Source organism: Geotrypetes seraphini, chromosome 7, assembly GCF_902459505.1.
Source record: "Geotrypetes seraphini chromosome 7, aGeoSer1.1, whole genome shotgun sequence".
NCBI lineage: Eukaryota > Metazoa > Chordata > Amphibia > Gymnophiona > Dermophiidae > Geotrypetes > Geotrypetes seraphini.
Window position 1 is genome coordinate 115,280,313 of NC_047090.1, and position 21,073 is coordinate 115,301,385.

Sequence of the window (21,073 nt, forward strand, 5' to 3'; positions counted from 1 at the left end):
TTATTGTTGTTTCTGTTCTGGATGAAGGAATGGATTCCTTTATATACAGTGCTATTCCTCCCCCCTTTTTGTGTGCTCTGTCCTTCCTGTAGAGTTTATACCCTGGAAGGGCCACATCCCATTTGTTGTCCTCTGTCCACCATGTCTCTGTGATTCCTATTATGTCTATGTCCTTATTTCCGGCTATAACTTCTAGCTCCCCCATTTTAGTCCTTAGGCTCCTAGCATTTGTATATAGGCAATTTAAGTCCCAGTTTGTTACCTTTTCTTTTGGATCTACTCTTGATTTGTTGCTCCTGCTGGTCTCCACACGTGTTGCCTCCTGTGGTGTGTCTATCCCGTCCTCTGCCCGCTTTTTTGTTCTTTGATAGCCCTCTGGGTCCTGCTGTTTCCTCCTTGTCTTGCTCTTTATTTCTAGATGCCTCTCGGGTCCCTGTGCTGCATCTTTGGGTTTATGTCCATAAAGTGTCCATTTTGTCTCTAGTCCACTATCGCCATTTCCTGTTTCAGTATCCTTGCTTGATACTGTGGTCCGATGTGTGGAGGTCAGATCGACTATCGGCTTTCCCCTTGTTATCAGTTTAAAGTCATGTCTATGCAGGTCTGGATGTTACGTGCCAGCATCCTCGTCCCAGCCGTGCTCAAATGCAGTCCATCTCTCCTGTAGAGCTTGTTTTTCCCCAGGATAGATAAGAGCAGGGCGTGCAGATTTGGCAGGAGCTGGCTTTGGCTTAGATCTGACAATAGAAGCAAAGCATTTTTCATGGTCAGATAATTTCTTGGTGGCTGCCTCGATGGATTCATCAAAGAGGTCGTTGCCCTCACAAGGAATAGTAACATAGTAACATAGTAGATAACGGCAGATAAAGACCCGAATGGTCCATCCAGTCTGCCCAACCTGATTCAATTTAAATTTTTATTATTTTTTTATTTTTTGTAATTATTCTTCTTAGCTATTTCTGGGCAAGAATCCAAAGCTTTACCCGGTACTGTGCTTGGGTTCCAACTGCCAAAATCTCTGTTAAGACTTACTCCAGCCCATCTACACCCTCCCAGCCATTGAAGCCCTCCCCTGCCCATCCTCCACCAAACGGCCATACACAGACACAGACCGTGCAAGTCTGCCCAATAACTGGCCTAGTTCAATATTTAATATTATTTTCTGATTCTAAATCTTCTGTGTTCATCCCACGCTTCTTTGAACTCAGTCACAGTTTTACTCTCCACCACCTCTCTCGGGAGCGCATTCCAGGCATCCACTACCCTCTCCGTAAAGTAGAATTTTCTAACATTGCCCCTGAATCTACCACCCCTCAACCTCAAATTATGTCCTCTGGTTTTACCATTTTCCTTTCTCTGAAAAAGATTTTGTTCTACGTTAATACCCTTCAAGTATTTGAACGTCTGAATCATATCTCCCCTGTCTCTCCTTTCCTCTAGGGTATACATATTCAAGGCTTCCAGTCTCTCCTCGTACGTCTTCTGGCGCAAGCCTCCTATCATTTTCGTCGCCCTCCTCTGGACCGCCTCAAGTCTTCTTACGTCTTTGGCCAGATACGGTCTCCAAAACTGAACACAATACTCCAAGTGGGGCCTCACCAATGACCTGTACAGGGGCATCAACACCTTCTTCCTTCTACTGACTACGCCTCTCTTTATACAGCCCAGCATCCTTCTGGCAGCCGACACTGCCTTGTCACACTGTTTTTTCGCCTTTAGATCTTCAGACACTATCACCCCAAGATCCCTCTCCCCATCCGTGCATATCAGCTTCTCTCATCCCAGCATATACGGTTCCTTCCTATTATTAATCCCCAAATGCATTACCGTATTTTCACGTAGATAACGCGCACCCGTGTAAAATGCGCACACGGGTATAGCGCGCGGAAAACACAAATTTATGTACAGAAATTTTTATATACCGCGCACACCCGTATACCGCGCATGCTGGCCGACTCTCCTTTCGCCCGCCCCGACTCTCCTCTGGCCACCCCGACTCTCCTTTCGCCCGCCCCGACTCTCCTCTCCCCCTTGAAGTCCTGTCCCCACTCTGAAAGCCTGATGCCCCCCCCACGTCCGATTCAGCCCCCGCTGAACCGCTCGCACCCCCACCCCGAAGGACCGCTCACACACACTCCCACCTGCACCCCCACCCTGAAGGACCGCTCGCACCCCCACAGCCTCCCGACCCCCCCCCCCATCATGTAGACGCTCCTACCGGTGTCCTGCTGCTTTCTCTTGGCGGTCCCGGCCCTTCCGTGAGCCCTGCGCCTGCGCTGCTTCCTCTTCCAGCGGTTCGCCCTTTCTCACATGGGCCCAACCCGACCATGTGCCCAAGGCCCCGCCCCCAGGAGGGACCTAAGGCTCCCGGGCCTATTCTGATTGGCCCAGGCGCCTTAGGCTCCACCAGTAGGCGGAGCTTTGGGACGGATAGGCCAATCCGGCCTTATTCCATCGTTGGCTGCCTGCCGGACAGGCGGGTTTGGCTCCCGTCTGTCCGGCCAACTACACAAAGGTACGGGGAAGGGGGGTGGGGGTGTCGTGGGGGTCGGCCAGGGAGGTCGCGGGTCGGCTGGGGGGTGCGGTCGGAGGTTCTTTGGGGGGGCGGTCGTTGGGGGGAGGGGGGTTTGCGTCGAGGGCAGGAGGGCCTGGGATCCCTCCTGCCCGTAATGTAGTGCGGGGTGGGGGTAGGGAGTCGCCGTGGCCAGGAGGGTTTGGGCTCCCTCCTGGCCCGATATTGTTGGGGAGTTGGGGAGTCGGCGGGGCAAGAGGGCTTGGGCTCCCTTTTGCCCCGATCGTGTCGGGGGGCAAGAGGGCTTGAGCTCCCTCTTGCCCCGATCGTGTCGGGGGTGCCGCGGTTGACTGGGGCAAGAGAGCTTGAGCTCCCTCTTGCCCCGATCGTGTCGGGGAGTCGGCGGAGCAAGAGGGCTTGACGTTAGAGAAAGGGCGAACCACCGGAAGAGGAAGCAGCAGGACACCGGTAGGAGCTTCTACATGATGGGGGGGTTGGGAGGCTGTGGGGGTGCGAGCGGTCCTTCAGGGTGGGGGTGCGGGTGGGAGTGCGTGCGAGCGGTCCTTCGGGGTGGGGGTGCGTGGGGGGGGAACTATGTAAAAAAAATTTTATATCCGTGAGGGTCCGTAAGAGATATCGCACGCTGCCACTTGCTACACCTCTTGAACCCCGTAGTAGGACATAGAAGGAAAAATAGCCACCGCAAGATCGAAGCCCTCGGGCTGCGGCCGAGCGGCCTGTCCCGAAAAACGGACGGAAGAAAAAATTTATTTATTTATTTTTTACCAAAAATAAAAGAAGAACAGCGATTCGTGAAGAAAAAATACAAACCGCGGTTCAGAGAAGGCACAAAGGAACGAAGTTAAACGCAGAGAGTCAAAGACGGACTTCTCGTCTCCGCGGAAAACAGAGAACTGAGAAGACGCGCCCTGCGCTGGACGGGAAGGCACTCATGCATGCGCGGTGCCGGCGACTCGAAACTTCAAGTTTCTTCAAGCAAGTCTGCTTGTGAGGCGTCCACATCCGGGCTCCGTCAATGACGTCACCCATATGTGAGAATACCTGCCTGCTTGTCCTGGGATAATAATATTAACAAAATCAGGGGTAAAATTCTGAACAGGATGCCCCAAGGACATCTGCAAGGACTCTCCTAGAAGTATCAGCAAATCTGCACTGCGCCGAAGACGCTGAATCAGGATTTGAGGGCTCTAGGAGGGATTCTTCTCCCAGAATGAGCCATCTGCGACTACATCACCCTAGAGCAGTGGTCTCAAACTCGCAGCCCGGGGACCACATGCGGCCCACCAGGTACTATTTTGAGGCCCTCAGTATGTTTATTATAATCATAAAAGTAAAATAAAACAGTTTCTTGATCATATGTCTCTAGCTATAAATTACAATATTATTATTAAAACTTAGCCAAAAGGAAAGATTTATAAACTATAAAGAGTTTTACCTCATGCAAAATTTTCATTTCTTTAATAAGACATTAACTATTTTTTTCTGAGGCCCTCCAAGTATCTACAAATCCAAAATGTGGCCCTGCAAAGGGTTTGAGTTTGAGACTACTGCCCTAGAGAGACCAGAGGAGGGCTAAGCCCATTGTTCCCGCCCCCCTCACAAACCCCATGGCACGCAGAACAGGGATGCTCCTCATCTGGCCATCCAGCGCAAATCTAGCATGAATAAGTGGTAAAACAGCCTGAAGAGTAAATCTCTATTGATTTTAATCCAAATCAAGGTTTTTTTTAATGCCAATAAAGGTTTTTAAAATCAAATTGGAAAATCCAAGTTGGTCACTATGGCAGCATTTTGGGAGAGCTGAATAAAAGTTGAAAATAATTCAGGGAAGAGATTTTTGGAGGTGAGGGATCCTATACCAAGTCCCAGAAATCACAAAAACTGCAATTTAAGACTCCCACACCATTCTCCCATACATTTCAATAGAATGTACTGTACTCACACAGTTAATGCTGGTGCTGTGCCTGCATCAGCTGAAACAGCAGCTGGGATATGGAGAAGAATCCTGCCTCAGACAAGCATATAAACATAATCCAAATCTTGCGTCTTCGGGCTGCCAGTCAGACTCTGAGAGAGAGCCTGAGAAACCAGAAGGGTGGTCCAAAATAATTAACACATTTTATAGGTCCACAACACTAATTTTATTCCTTTATATAAAAATGAAAAAACACACAAAATTTTACTTAAAACAAACTAAATTTAGGGGACTCCCCAGGTTGCTTTTTTTTCCCCCAAAACTACCGCTAAGCTTCAAAATATTGTAATTTTGTGCACTCGATGATCTATGACATAAGGGCCACCTTTGATGCAGAAGGAAACTGTTTTGGGTGGCTGGCTACTAGCTGAAGAACAAATTGCTTCTGTCCTTCATCTTTTGACAAAAGTATCATTGCATTTTTCAATGAGGCTTAGTCCTCGTTTTGCTCAATCATTAACAGTCAGTTTGGATGCCCAATTCCAAAGTTCCTTAAAAACGGGATCATCAGTCCACTCTGTGGGAAGTTTCTTCAGGAGTAGTTTAGCTTTTGTTGATCATCCTTCAATCAAGAAATCAAAAACTGAGTGTATTCTCTGTGTTATAATACTTTCAAAGATCACAGGTTCCATTTCATCTGTATGCATGAACGCCGTGGAATTTCTGGCAATGGTGCACACTGTAAGTTTTGCACCATTCATAGCTTTGTTTCTGGTGCAATTCTCACATCAAAAAAGACAAGTACTGCTAGGTACTAAGACAGAAACCACAGATGTCTTGAAATGGCTTTAAGTGTCTTCTTTACAACAGTTTTATTCATGCAGTTTCTTCAGCTTCTGAATGCAAGAGTCTATGCATTGTGTCAGTATCCTGGCTTGATACCTTACCGCCATCACCCACTCACACACCAACTTATAGCTTTCCAGTAAAGGTTTTCTTTCATCATAGTGATAAAATTGACCAATCAAAGAACATCCAGTCCATGTGGCAGTCTAGCAGTTGACAGCTGATAGACTTCCCAAGTAGCCAGTTTTCAAGTGCAGATCGCAAATTAGTTGATGCCATACAAACTAATTATGCGCAATCACCTACATACAGAACAGACAAGCAAACAGTGCATTCTGTGATGATCTCTAAATATTGCCTAATCAAGCTGAAATTTGATACATGAGTTAAGACATATCAAGTGAACAAAAATAAGCATTGTGGAAACAAGATTTTACAAGGTTGATTTTTTTGCATACAACCATGAACCACCATATCCCACAGCTACACACATATCTTTGGTGGGTGGGGTGGGGTATGGGAGAGGGAGGGGAGGGAGCCAGCAACCAAGAGTCCTCGGGCCTGATACGGAGCCGTACAGCCTTTGCTTAAGCTCCAGTAACAACCAGGAGCAAGCTTTATTACCAGCGGAATGGTCCCAGAGCCACCAAAATTATTAAAGCAGGCTGGCTAGGTAGATGCCCTGTAAAAGGGTTGCACTCCCAGCTACAGACTTCTGAATCAAAGAGTCTGTGCCTTCTCCCAGGCAGAGTTGCCCAAGTAAAACTGGGAACCTCTGTGCCTTGAACTGGGTAACCTACCAAACCCTGCCCTTATTTGCCCGGGAATAATGATAACTGCACAAATGTTCCCGATCCAATATTATTGTTTATTAAAAATTAATAGCAAATCTCAATTCATTAGGCCATTTGCACAATGGAGGCATATATAGTTAGGCATGTCAAAGTACATCTTTGCTGACAAATACAAACTCAGAGAATCAACGCCCCAAGGTTCACTTATATACTTTTGCAGTGCTTAGTTTGACATCACACCTGGCAACCAATCAGCCAACAGAGGCTGACCTTAGGTTTTTTGAACAAAGAAATTCCTTTTAACATAGTTACCAGGCTTAAAGAAAGTTTTTCAGATTATACACAGCCATTTTTGAATGCATAACACATTAGAGGAAAAAGCACAGTTACTTACTGTAACAGGTGTTATCCAGGGACAGCAGGCAGATATTCTCAACATGTGGGTGATGTCACCCGACAGAGCCCCCTAGCGGACGTTTTCGCAAGCAGACTTGCTCAAACACCTTCAGGCTTGTGATTGGCCCACGCATGCGCGTGGGCCCCTACCACCCTGCCTAGGGCATACATCTCTTCAGCGTGTCCTCGGTTCAGATAGCAAGCAAAGAAGCCAACCACAGAGAGGTGGGTGGGTTGCAAGAATATCTGCCTGGTGTCCCTGGATAACACCTGTTACGGTAAGTAACTGTGCTTTATCCCAGGACAAGCAGGCAGCATATTCTCAACATGTGGGAGACCTCCAAGCTAACTAAAAAGGGGATGGAAGGAGAGTTGGCAAATTTAGGAGAAAAGATTTTGCAAAACAGATTGGCCAAAATGGCCATCACGCCTGGAGAAAGCATCCAGACAGTAATACGAGGTGAACATATGAACTGAGGACCAAGTGGCAGCCTTACAAATTTCCTCAATGGGAGTGGAGCGGAGGAAAGCAACAGACGCCGCCATCGCTCAGACCTTGTGGCCTGTGTCTCGACCCGTCAGGGAGAGACCAGCCTGAGCATAACAGAAAGAGATACAAGCGGCCAACCAGTTAGAAATGGTCCGCTTAGAAACCGAGCGACCCAAGCAATTTGGATCGAAAGAGAGGAACAGCTGGGGAGTAGAACGATGAGGAGCAGTACGCTTCAAGTAGGCCAGCGTACGCTTACAATCAAGAGAATGTAGAGCCACTTCACCAGGATTAGAATGGGGCTTCGTAAAAAACACAGGAAGAACGATGGATGGATTGGTTGATGTGAAAATCAGAAACAATCTTAGGCAAGAACTTAGGATGGGTACGGAGGACCACCTTATCGTGATGGAAGACAGTAAAAGATCCGCTACCAAGGCATGAAGCTCACTGACCCGAGGGCCAGAAGTGAGAGCAATAAGAAACACAACTTTCAAAGTAAGATATTTTAAGTGAGCCCACGATAGCGGCTCGAACGGGGGTTTCATCAATTGGGCAAGGACCACATTAAGATCCCAAACCACCGGAGGAGGTCTAAGGGGTGGATGAACGTGGAAAAGTCCTTTCATGAAGTGGGAAACCACAGGATAAACAGAGATAGGCTTCCCATCAATCGGCTGATTAAAAACAGCAATGGCACTAAGGTGGACTCGAACCAAAGAGGACTTGAGCCCAACGCTAGACAAGTGCAATAGATAAACTAGGACAAACGACAAGGAGGCAGACAGCGGCTCCAGCTGCCGAGTAGCACACCAGGAAGAAAAGTGGGTCCACTTCTGGTGGTAACATTGGCGAGTGGACTCCTTACGTGACGCTTACAGGACATCCAGCACAGCTGGGAGAACTGGAATGAGGGCATCAAGTCTCGAGGAACCAAGCTGTTAAGTGCAGAGGTTAGGATGAAGCAGAGAACCCTGACTCTGTCTAAGTAGAGAAGGAAAAATAGGCAGAGGAAGAGGCTCCCTGGAAGTGAGTTGCAACAGAAGGAAGAACTAAGATTGACGGGGCCACCGAGGAGCTATCAGAATCATGGTGGCATGCGAAGACTTGAGCTTGACGAGAGTCCTCAGAATCAAAGGGAATGGAGGGAACGCATACAGAAACTCGTTCGTCCAATCCAGAAGGAAGGCATCTGCCTCGATCCTGAGAGGGGTGTAAACCATGGAGCAGAAGCGGAGCAACTTGATTGAGGGGGGACGCTAACAGGTTGACGTCCGGAGTCCCCCAACGAGTAAGGCTGCAGCAGACGACTCAACCTGTCTGCCAGACAGTTCCGCTGGCCCTGAATGTAGACAGCTAGAAGGAATATGTTGCGGTGGATGGCCCAATCCCAGAGCCACACCGCCTTCAGGCACAGGGACCTGGATCCTGTGCCCCCCTGTTTGTTGATATAATACATGACGACCTGGTTGTCCGTGCGAACCAGCACCACCCGATCGCGAAGCAGGTGACAAAAGGCCTTCAGATCAAGGAAAATCACTCAAAGCTCCAGTAGACTGATGTGACAAAGGCGGTCTGTACGGGACCAAAGACCCTGGATATGCAGACCGTCCAGATGAGCCCCCCAAGCATACGTTGACGAGTCCGTCATGAGTACCTTTTGCAGGGGAGGAGCCTGAAACAGAAAACCTCTGGAAAGACTGGAAGAGAGCATCCACCAATGGAGAGACCTCTTCAATAAAGGAGTCACGACAATGCGTCGAGAGAAAGAATCTCAAACCTGGTTCCATTGGGACACCAGAGTCCATTGAGGAATACGTAGGTGAAGTCTGGCAAAAGGAGTCATGTGAACCGTGGAGGCCATGTGATCTAGGAGGACCATCATGAGTTGAGCAGGCGCCACGGGCAGATGGGTCACCATTTGACACAAATGGATAAGGGCCTCCTGACGAGGCCGAGGCATGAAGGAGCGGAGACGAACCGTGTCCAGGACCGCTCCAATGAACTCAAAAGACTGAGACGGGCAGAGGTGAGACTTGGAAAAATTCACCTTGAAGCCGAGACTCTGAAGGAGCACGATGGTTTGCTTCGTCGCTCGCAGGACTTCGTCGCGAGAGTACGCTTTGATTAACCAGTCGTCGAGGTAGGGAAACACCTGCAGGCCGCAGAGACGCAGGGCCGCAGCTACCACAACCAGACATTTCGTGAAAACCCTCAGAGAGGCCGCCAGGCCGAAGGGAAGAACACGATACTGGAGATGGAGATCCCCCACCCGGAATCTCAAATACCGGCGAGAAGCCGGGTGAATCAGAATGTGCGTGTACGTCTCCTTGAGGTCCAACGAGCACAGCCAATCCCCCTCATCCAAGAGGGGATACAACGTGGGAAGGGTGAGCATTCGGAATTGTTCCCGGACCAGAAATTTGTTCAGAGCACGGAGGTCCAGGATCAGACGTAGATCCCCCATCTTCTTGGGCACCAGAAAGTACCGGGAATAAAACCCGGAGTTCCACTGATCCGGGGGAACCTTCTCAACCGCCCAAAGGCGAAGCAGGGCCCGAGCTTCCTGCAGATAGAGAGGGAGCTGAGATTGAGCAGAAGGAAACTCTCTTGGAGGCATGTCCGGGGGTACGCGACTGAAATGGAGGGAGTACCCCTTCCGGATGATAGACAGCGCCCAACTGTCATTGGTAAGACTCTTCCACTGGGCATAGAAATGGTGGAGACGACCCCCGAAGGCTTGGGCTGGAATTGTCAAAAGGACAGCACGGTCTTAGCCGGGGCTGGTGAAGGGGAACATATATTCCTTGTAAGTTTTCTATTCCTGCTTGTAAAAAAACTCAGACACAGTTTTCATTCTGCTGAACAACTACTTTTACATCCTGTTCTGAAGCTAGCTACTCGTGCCAAGGTCATTCCTCCTCATGCCCTGAACCCCCCACAGCCCGTGTTCTAGTTGAGCGATCCTGCTTCTCCTGTAGACAAGAAACATTTGCTAAGAAAGACCTTAGACAATAAAGCACAGTATTATATGCCATAGTTATGGACACCCCCCCCCCCCCCCGTCCTTGTGCTTGCTACCTTTTCTGTTGCTTTTATGTATCCTGTATGGTCTTTCCTACAGTTATGGTCTTTCCTACAGTTATGTTGCTTTTATGTATCCTGTTACCAAATATAGTTTTTCCTACAGTCAGATGCTGAAAAAAACTGATCCTTGTATAATGCTATAAAAATGAATGAAAAACATAATAAATGGACAATTTCTTTGGGACAAGCCTGAGCATCCTTTCTTCCTAAAGAGACTGTCTCCAGATATCTGAGAGGCGACAGAGTGTGTGCATGGTGGTTTTGGGACCAGAACCGGACCAGGTCCGTTTCAGCTGGGGGCTCGTCTGGGATTGGACTAGACGTTTTACTGATGCCATGTGAGTATTTCTGAATTCTGAGTTCTGTTCTTTAATACTCACTGGTATTGGCGTCTTGTTGCAAACCCTTTATCTGTTAGTAAGACTTTTGGGAAGTCTATTCGGAGTTTTGGAACTCCCGCCGTGTATGTGAGCAGCTGCACGTTCTTTTGGGAAGAACGATAGTACTTATAGAGACGCCTGCCCACTCTGTCGTCTGTGGGGTTAACACTTTTTGCATGTGCTTTTTTCTTTTCTATCGCTTAGAGATAAGGCTTATATTGCTTAGATATAAGACTCATAGAGTATAAGATTGTATTGTATTGTATATTACTGTATCTCGCTTATAAGGTAAGATAAGCAAGACTTGTGCATTGCTATATTGTTTTGTAATGGGTCAGAAAGGCAGTAAGGTTCCCCCCCTCCTAAGAAAGATGAGACTTGTAAGGCTTATGTTGCCCGTGTGTGTGACACTGGATATTATCTTATTGACCCTTGGGTAGATAATATGGCTGGTTGGACTGAAGGGTGTCAGGTCAAAACCGCGGAAGACAAAGGTGCGTGCCGACAAATGAGTGCAACGCGGAGCCACGCGCCGAAGAAAATACCTGTTTTTAGGGGCTCCAACGGGGGGGTGTGTACAGATCGCGCCGCGTTGTGGGGGCATTGTGGGGGGGTTTGGGGGTTGTAACCCCCCACATTTTACTGAAAACTTCACTTTTTCCCTAAAAACAGGGAAAAAAGTTAAGTTCACAGTATAATGAAGGGGGTTACAACCCCCCAAACCACCCACAACGCTGCTGCGACCTGTATTAAGTAAAGTGGGGAGGCTCCCCAACAAAAACCCCCGTCGGAGCCCCTAAAAACTGTCATTTTCTTCAGCGCGCGCCTCCGTCTTGCGCTCAGTTGTTGGCGCGCGCCTTTGTTTTCCGCGGTTTTGTCTATGAACCGGACTGAAGGACTTCGTAGTTCGAATCAATTTCCCCGAGACGGGGCAAATGATAAGTTCCATACAGATAGAAACATAGAAAAATGACGGCAGAAAAGGGCCACAGCCCATCAAAAGTCTGCCCACTCCAGTGACCCTTCGCCCTGATTTTGCCAACCTACCCCCTCCTTTACATCATTAGAGATCCCACGTGAATATCCTATTTATTTTTAAAATCTGCCACGCTGTTGGCCTCAATCACCTGCAGTGGGAGTTTGTTCCAATGATCAACCACCCTTTCGGTGAAGAAATACTTTCTGGAGTCACCATGAAATTTCCCTCCCCTGATTTTCAGCAGATGTCCTCTGGTGGATGAGGGTCCTATAAGATGGAAGATATCCTCTTTCACTTCGATATGGCCCATGATATATTTAAATGTCTCAATCATGTCCCCTCTCTCTCTTCGTTCCTCAAGCGAGTACAGCTGCAATTTATTCAGTCTTACTTCATATGGGAGATCCTTGAGCCCCGGGACCATCCTGGTGGCCATCCGTTGTACCGACTCAATTCTCAGCACATCTTTCTGGTAATGTGGTCTCCAGAATTGAACACAATACTCCAAATGAGGTCTCACCATGGATCTGTACAGTGGCATTATGACTTCTGACTTCCTGCTGACAAAACCTCTACAGATACAACCCATCATTTGCCTTGCCTTGGAGGAAGCCTTTTCCACTTGATTGGCAGTTTTCATGTCATCACTAATGATTACTCCTAAATCCTGTTCTGCCGTGGTCCTAGTTAAGGTCTCACCATTTAGCATGTAAGTTCTACACAGATTTCTTTTACTCAAGTGCATCACTTTACATTTTTTAGCATTGAAGTTGAGCAGCCAAGTTGATGACCATTGTTCCAGTAGTAGTAGGTCCTGCGTCATACTATCAGGCAAAGTGCTTTTACCTACTATGTTGCACAGTTTGGCGGCGGCGGCGAACAATGATATTTTTCCTCTAAGCCCTTGGGTCTTATCACTTATGAATATGTTGAATAGGATTGGGCCCAAGACCGAGCCTTGTGGCACTCCGCTGGTTTTGGATATGGTAAAGGGTTTGTGTTTGGGAGACCATGAGGCATGACCATACTATTCAGGGGATCTGCACTGGGATAAAGAATACATGAGAAAAGGAGGCATTAATTGGCTTACATATGCTATTGGTCAGCTACTGCCAAAGACAAAGATTCCAAGCTGTCCATTCTCTCTCCTGCCCAATTACATGCCGCATAAAAATCTATCTACGCTGCCAGTCCTCCTCCATATAATTTACAAGCTCCATCACCCAGTTCTCCTCTTAAACTTTATCCCTCCTTATCTAAGGATGATATTGACCTCCTTGTCAGCAGCACTCTCACTCTATCTTCTCCTCCTCCATCTCCCATCCTGTCCGGTGCGGCTGCATCAGGACAGGTTAATGACACTTTGCCCCAAGCCATACCATCGTCCACTATATCCACCATCAGCCCCACCGTCCGGGGGCCGGTAATCTCTTTTTCGCCCATCCGCACTCGCAGCGGCACTCAAAGGGTTAGGGAAGTACAAGAGTTGATGCAAGAACAGATGCCCTTTCTCACAGTGGGGGATACCCTCTTAAAGAAACCCATTGAATTAGAAGACATTAACAAGATTATTAAACACTGCCCCAAGCCTCTTGTCTCTGCTAGTGCCACGTTTCACTACCTGAAGCGAGCATGCAAGGTTCGAAATTATACGCAGGAAGATATGCGCCTCATTATAGATGGCATTGTTGGACATAGTTCCCCCTGGTCTAAAGTCCCAGTGTTTTAGTGTTTTAGAGCCCGCCACTGTCACTGCTACAGCTTATAAACTTAATACTGAAGCAGGAAATGCTGTTATGTGGAATGAATTGCAGGCTGAGCTTGACAGGTGTTTTAAGTCTAGATCTTCCCTTCCCACTGCTGTAGCTTGCAAACAGAAATCCGGTGAAACTGTTGTGGATTTCTGGAAGAGGTTTAATGAAACCTGGACCCAAGAGGCAGGTCTCAGTGCCCATGCAAATATGGATTCCCTACTTATTCTGACTTTCCTTTCTAATCTCCGTTCTCCCTTGCTAATCCTGGTCAAACAAATGATTTCGGAATGGCCAACTAGTTCTCGTGCTGATTTTCAGAATAAATTAATGGAAAAGGAAGCCTTGGTTGTTTTGAGATTGTCTAAACCCCGGGAAATCCTGCATTATCAGGGCCAGCCACCACCTGGGGACCGCGCCTGTCCGCTCCTCACGGAAGAGGGGGTCACGGGTTCCACAGGGGACGGGCCCCTGCCTCCGGTAGTGGTGGTAACAACCCATCCAGACGTACTGGTGTTTCAATTGTGGGGACCCTGGCCACTGGCTTAATCAATGTCCACACCCCAGAGCCCCCGCATTGCCAGTTCAGTCCGCCCCACCTGTGGTGCCTACCCCTCCCCCCACTGCGGGACCATCTGCTGTTCCTCCTTGTTTTCCCATCTCTTGGCACACCCCCCCCAACTTCCCAATGAAGGGGCCTGGAAGTTTACACCCCAGCATTCACTTTGGTCTCTGCCTTCACCAAGGATTACCCCATGATATCTCTTATTGTCCAGGGGAGTCCAGTGCTTTTCCTTGTAGATTCAGGTGCCACTTGTAGCACCATCAGTGAGGACTACTATCAGGGTCCACACAAGAATATTGAACCTTCTATGAGAATTAATGGGGTTTTGACTAAATCCTACCATACTACACCCCTGTCTGTAGCCCATCCAGATACAGGCTCCACTCTATTCCAGCACTCCTTTCTTATTATTCCTCATTGTCCTGTTAGCCTTCTTGGTCAAGATCTTTTCTTACCTCTCCTCATTCAGCTCACTACAGATGATACAGGAGATCTGCATGTCTTTTCCTCCGTCATTCCCATTCGTCCTCCGTCCACCCTTTACCTTTCCACTTGCCCTGACACGCTTTTGCCTCTTCCCCCAGACTCCCCGATCTGGGCTTCTGTTGACACTGATTTAGGCTCTATTTCATGCACCCCCCTATCGTTCTTCTCTGAAATCACTCACCCCCGTTTTCATCAAGCAGTACCCGATCTCCCGGGAAAAGGAGAGGGTCATGATTCCACTGATTGCTTCCTTTCTTTCCTCTGGTATTATTAAAACCACCATCTCCTCCTACAATACGCCCTTCAATCCTGTTGTTAAAGCTGATGGCACCCCCCCATTTCGTCCAAGACATTAGGGTTGTCAATGCTTTGGTGATTCCCATTGCACCCATTGTCCCTGACGTTCCTTCCCTCCTCTCCTCCATTCCATCTGCAGCCACTAATTTCTCTGTCATTGACCTAAAGAATGCTTTCTTTTCTGTCCCTGTTGATGAGGCTACTCAGCTCCTTTTTGCCTTCACCTTACAGCAACAGCAGTATACTTGGTGTAGAATGCCCCAGGGCTATGTTGACTCCCCTGTGATGTTCTCCATTGTCCTTCAGGCTACTCTGCAGCCATGGATGGCCCCTCATGGTTCTGTCCTCATCCAGTATGTGGATGACCTCCTCCTATGTTCCATAACTCAGGAGACCTGTCAGGCTGATAGTTTGGACCTTTTACAATGGTCACAAGGTGTCACGAAAGAAACTGCAATGGTGTAAATCTGAAGTGGAATACCTGGGTTTTGTCCTGTCTTATGGTCAGAGGAAAATTAGCACTTCTCGCATTGCTGCTGTTCTGGGTCTGCCCTGCCCAGCTACCAAGAAAGCCATGCTCACTTTTCTTGGTATGATTGGTTACTGCTGCCAGTGGATCCCTGATTGTTCCTTCTATGACCAGATTCTGAGACAGACCCTAGGTTCTGAAATGACTGATCTTATCAGATGGACTAAAGAAATGTTGGATGCTTTTGGACATTTGAAATGTGCTTTGGTTTCTAGCCCTGGCCTGGGTCTCTCTGATTATGACCAAATGTTTCATCTCTTTGCTCGAGACAATTGTAAAACCATGGCGGGTGTCCTGACACAAGATCATGACGGTAAATTACGCCCTGTTGCCTTTTCTTCTAAAGTCACTCCTGTTCAAGTACAAGGCATGCCTGCCTGCTTGAGAGCCCTGGCTGCATGTGCTATGATGGTAGAGATGGCCACTCCTCTGACCCCTGGTCACCCCACTACCCTTCAAACTTCTCACGATGTCCAAGCCCTCCTTCGCAACATTCATACTCAGTACATGTCTGCTCAGCGCCTTAGTGGTTATGAGGTTATCCTTCTTTCTAATCCCAATCTCACCATTAGGTATTCTGCCCCAACTTACGGCCCCACCCTCCTTTTAAATGGTCTTTTGGGCCTCAAGGGTGAACAGGATGTCCTTCCTCCTGATCATTCCTGTGTCTCTCTGATATACCAAGACACTTCCCCCCGCCCTGGCTTGTCCTCCACCCCTCTCCCTGATGCTTCCTCCATTTTTGTTGATGGCTCCTGCTCCCACCCTAATGACAACACCTTCCACACAGGATATGCTGTGGTTGAACTCCCTGACACTGTCCATGAGGCCTCTTCTCTCCCCTATCCCTCGGCCCAGGCTGCTGAACTCATTGCCCTTACTCGTGCCTACTACCTTTTCTCTGGTGAACGCGTTAACATTTCCACTGATTCCAAATATGCCTTTGGTGTTGAACACAACCACGGTGTTATCTGCCAACGTTGTGGCTTTGAGGCAGCTGATGGTAAGCCCATTTCCCATTCTTCCCTTGTTTCAGACCTTCTCTGCCTTACTCCTGCCTGCTGCAGTTGCTATCATTCATTGTCGTGCACACACTGGTTTCCAGACTGAAGTTGCCAGAGGTAATGCTCTGGCCGACCGCGCTGCTAAACAAGCTGCTTTGGACCCCCCCCCTCCCTCCTCTGTTCTCCTTCCTCTTCTTTCCCCTCCTGCTTTTCCCCCTTCCTCTCTTTTTTCTCAGCTTCAATCCTTTGTTACCCCTTCTGAACTTGCTGCCTGGCAACTGGCTGGTGCCCAAAGCCTCCCTTCGGACGGACTTTGGTGCAAAAGGGGAAACCCTGTATACCAGCTGCTAGCTCCCCCTTATTCATTGCCCAATATCATGGCATTGGTCATCGCAGTGCTCGCTCAACCTTTCAACTTCTTGCCAGTGATTTTTTCATTCTTGACCTTCGCTCCCTGATAGACATACATAGCTCGATGTATAACCTGTCTCCGCGCTAATCCCAACATATCCCATAAAGCACCACACCAGCACCTTACTTACCCCACTTCTCCTTTTACACACTTACAGATTGACTTTACTCATATCCCTCATGCCACCGGGACCCGTCAGGATTATGTCCTTGTTATTGTTGACGTGTTCTCCCGATGGCCTGAAGTTTTTCCCACCACAAATGAAACAGCTCAGACTGTGGTGAACATTTTACTTCGCGAAATCATTCCTAGGTGGGGATGCCCCACACACAATAACTCAGACAATGGTCCTGCTTTCACTGCCAGAGTATACAAAGATTTAGCTACCGCACTCCACATTGAGTGGGAATTTCATCTCCCATATCACCACAGAGTTCTAGTATTGTCGAACGCATGAACAGAACTATCAAATCAAAATCAGGAAAGCTACAGCTGGCACGTTTGTGAATTGGAAGAAATTCCTCCCTGTTAGCTGAAATTAGGATGCATCCTCACTGCACCACTGGCTACTCTCCCTTTGAGATTCTCATGGGACGACCTTTCCCCGCCCCGTGGGTAGACAAACCCTCAATAGTTGAGAATAGTGATCTCCCCTTGAAACAGGAAGAATACGTCCGAAAGCTTATAGAAACATTAGGGCATGTTGAAAGAAACGTGTCTTGCACCTCTCCTTTCTCTCCACAGATTCCTACCCATTCCTTCCAGCCTGGGGATGTAGTCATCGTCCAGAAGCTTTCCAAGGATAGGAAACAGACGGATTTCCCCTTTGGCCCTCCCACCACTGTGATCGCTGCGACCAGGACCACTGTACTCACTGAGGAGTCTCCTGTTTGGATCCACGCAAGTCGCTTGAAGAGGGTTAACCTAAAACCCCAGAAGCAAGCCGTCCCTGCGCAGACCTGAATTCAAGGCCCGAGACCAAGTTAAGGCTGGGTTTGAGTCTCTTATTCCCCTTATCACTATCAATAAGAATGTTGGGATGCCTTGCAAGGTATTGCTGCTCAGTTAGGCCCCACTTCTCAGATGACTTTCTAAAACCGCATGGCCCTGGATATGATCCTTGCTGAGAAGGGGGCTGTCTGTAAAATTCTCCCCAGTACTTTATCCTGTTGCACCTTTATTCCTGACAATACAGGTCCCACGAGTAAGGTTACTATGGCCATTCAGAAATTAGAAGACCTCTCTGCTGAACTCAAATATAACTCTGGTTTATCTAATCCTTGGGATCAGTACTTTAGTTGGATGCAGGGACGGGTAAAAGACCTTATTATTGTTATAATCTCTATTATTATCTGCATCTTTGTCGGTTATGTAATTTTTAGACTGCTCATTTGCTACCTTGCTCGTATTACAGCTCCTAAACCCCCTCCTCGAGAGACGTATCTGGAATATCTCTCCCTCCAAGTTCATGCTGTGCATTTATGTCGTCATTTTCATAACGTAAGAAGGAATTGAAGGGGCACATATATTCCTTGTAAGTTTTCTATTCCTGCTTGTAAAAAAACTCAGACACAGTTTTCATTCTGCTGAACAGCTACTTTTACATCCTGTTCTGAAGCTTGTGCCAAGGTCATTCCTCCTCATGTCCTGAACCCCCCACAGCCCGTGTTCTAGTTGAGCGATCCTGCTTCTCCTGTAGACAAGAAACATTTGCTAAGAAAGACCTTAGACAATAAAGCACAGTATTATATACCATAGTTATGGACACCCCCCCCTTCCTTGTGCTTGCTACCTTTTCTGTTGCTTTTATGTATCCTGTTACCAAATATGTTTTTTCCTACGGTCATATGCTGAAAAAACTGACCCTTGTATAATGCTATAAAAATGGATGAAAAACTCATAATAAATGGACAATTTCTTTGGGAGAAGCCTGAGCATCCTTTCTTCCTAAAGAGACTGTCTCCAGATATCTGAGAGGCAACAGAGTGTGTGCGAGGTGGTTTTGGGACCAGAACCGGACCAGCTCCATTTCAGCTGGCGGCTGAGTCTTAGGTTGACGGGGCTGCTACTGCAGGGGCCGTTTAGCAGGAGGCCTCGAAACAGCAGGAGTGGATTTTTGCGGGTACCTCCGGAGAGGAATTTTATATTGATGGGCTGGAGGAGCTTTCGGCTTAAGTTTCACCAGAGACGCGAAGGACCGCTTGTGGTCCAAGAGGCGCTTAGTGGCAGCTTCGATGGAATCATTGAAGAGCTCATGACGTGTAGGGGGCGCCGAGGAACGGCCCCGTGCCAGGTGGATCGTGGAAGATCCCGGAGTCCGAGGAAATCGCTGGGGAAGCCTTGGGGAAGATGGGGTATAGGTAAAATCCTCACACGGCTTCGAAGAAGGCCCTTGAGAAGCCGGTAAGCACCTCAGAGGGGAACGGACACTAGAGTCCAAGTCGAGGACAAGCGTGTGTTGAGAGGGTCTTGAGGTCAGAGACCTGCCTCAACCGGGCTGAGAAGACCGGGGCTTTTTAGAAGAGGTGAGCCTCGCTGCAGTAACAGGGGAAAAAGTGGTCCCCGGCCTGGACCCCGAAAAGTCACAGGTGACTCAGGGGAGGACGACTCGCTCGAGGGAACCCAACAGGTCTTACGAGGAAGGCCTCGAGAGACGAGAGGACGCTCAGGCTGGTCAGACCACGACTGGGTCGAAACTGAAGTCAAAGGCGTCGAGGTTGGGACAAGTTGGCTGACCACCGAGGAAAACTATGTGGTAATAATAGCCTTAAGCATGTCCTCAAACATAGGCACCGAGACCAAAGGTAGGTGGGTCGGAGGTGCAGCAGTGCGCTTCTTCGGGAGCGACCTCAAAGAAGAGTACTCCCTACGTGAGGAGGCACACTTAAGAGTGATGACTCGAAGACGCCAAAGAGGCGGCGCTTACTTAGACTCCGAGGAAGGCTTCTTTGCCGGCACACCTAAGGCTGCAGCTAAGGCTGCAGGAAATTAGACTGGCCTTCCAGGGTTGAGTGATAGGAGATGATCACGGAGGGAGGGGCTAGAGATTGATTTTGAGTTCCCTGCAGTTCAAGGCTGAAAGAGATACATGAATCTTCCAGAGGTTATTGTACAAGAATGTGCCCTTACCTAGGGGAGAGGGGCAAATAGCAGATGACAAGGCCTCAACCCTGCCACAAAGGCAGGCTTATTCAGGCCCCCAAGAACCACTCCTGAACCCCTCAACCCTTCATCTAGAATCAGAAGGAAATCCTTTTAGATATGTATTAATGCTTTGTGATACCTCTGATCTTGTACTATTAAGACATATTCTAGAGGCATAGAGTACTGGCCATCTAACTGAACTACACCACCTATTATATCAAGGATTGAACTTGGGCTAGAAGTTCTTCTCTGCTTCTATCTGTTGCTAGAGGACATAACCGACACAATTGAACTGGTCCAACAGAATAGGAAGGAAGAAGAAAACTTTCTTCCTTCACACACTTTATATAGTACCAAATCAATTAAATAGCTGCGATCCTTCGTTTAACAATTAACTTCCTTTAGCACTTCTCTGCACATGTAAGTTATTGGAGTATGAATTCATTCAAAAGCCATATACTACACTAAGATTAAGAATTAAAGTTTCTTACCTGGGCAGTAAGAAGCGTAGTCAGTGATACGTCAGCTCGTTCCTCTGTAATATAGGTGCGTGTTTTGCCATCCCACATAGCACAATCCTCTAGGTCCATCAGCTTTAACTGAGATTTGGAAAGTCCAGGTGGACGACCAGGCTGTGGATATTGCTGTGCTTGACGCACACTGATCTGTTTGGGCAATGAGCTCTCATCCAGAGCTGCCACTTCAAGTTTTTCTAGCCGACTGAACTGGAGGGTGGTACTTTGTGTTTTTGTGGCCTTCTCTACCATAGGTTGATGGACAGATTTCTGTTTCACAGTGATAGGAGTTGGCAGTATAAGTCTGTAGGAAGCTTTTGTTCTACTGTGTGACACAGCTACTTTGCCAGATGTCTTAACTTTTTTCTGAGAAGAAGGCACTGAAAGGGGCTTCAAATTTGAGGAGGAAGATGGTGCTGGTATAGATTGCTTCTTTAAGACACTGTCAAGTGTTCGCACATAACTTGTACTTTTGGTAGGAAGTCTATAGGTGACAGGGGAAAAAGAAGAACTTGGGGACATTCCCATGCAGGCTTCCATAAGTTTTCCCTCATTTTCTAGGTACTCATCCAGTTTGTCACTGCAGAAAGCAGAGCGGTTCTTTAGGTAGGTCTCCAAGCTGTTACCTAGTATACAAACATAAAATCCAGTTACAAACACGTTAACAGCAATGTCCTCTACAGGTCTTTCACTGAAGTCTCGCCAACACTGCTCCTCCAACTCAAGCTATCACAGTAGTCTAAAACAGTGTTCTTCAACCGCTGGTCCATGGACCGGTGCAGTCTGCAGAAAATTCCTGCATAGGGTCGGTGAGATCGACGAGCTGAAATTTCCTGCCGGTCCGCACAAGGCCGGCAAGATCATGGGGAACCTCCGACAGTGGCTTTCTCCTTCCCAGCAGCTCTCGGTACTTGCCAGCACAGTGATTCACTTTGGCAGCCTTGGGGCTT

The 21,073-nt window shown here is 48.0% G+C and overlaps 1 protein-coding gene across 7 annotated transcripts in view; it reads right to left on the minus strand.

Moving 5' to 3' along the window:
• MGA (MAX dimerization protein MGA) overlaps positions 1–21,073 on the minus strand; it is a 479,481-nt gene that overhangs the window by 341,499 nt on the left and 116,909 nt on the right. For all 7 annotated transcript variants that reach the window (XM_033951892.1, XM_033951893.1, XM_033951894.1 and 4 more), the window contains one exon: positions 20,100–20,749. In XM_033951892.1, coding sequence (XP_033807783.1) covers positions 20,100–20,749 — 650 coding nt within the window. The remainder of the gene's footprint in view (positions 1–20,099; positions 20,750–21,073) is intronic.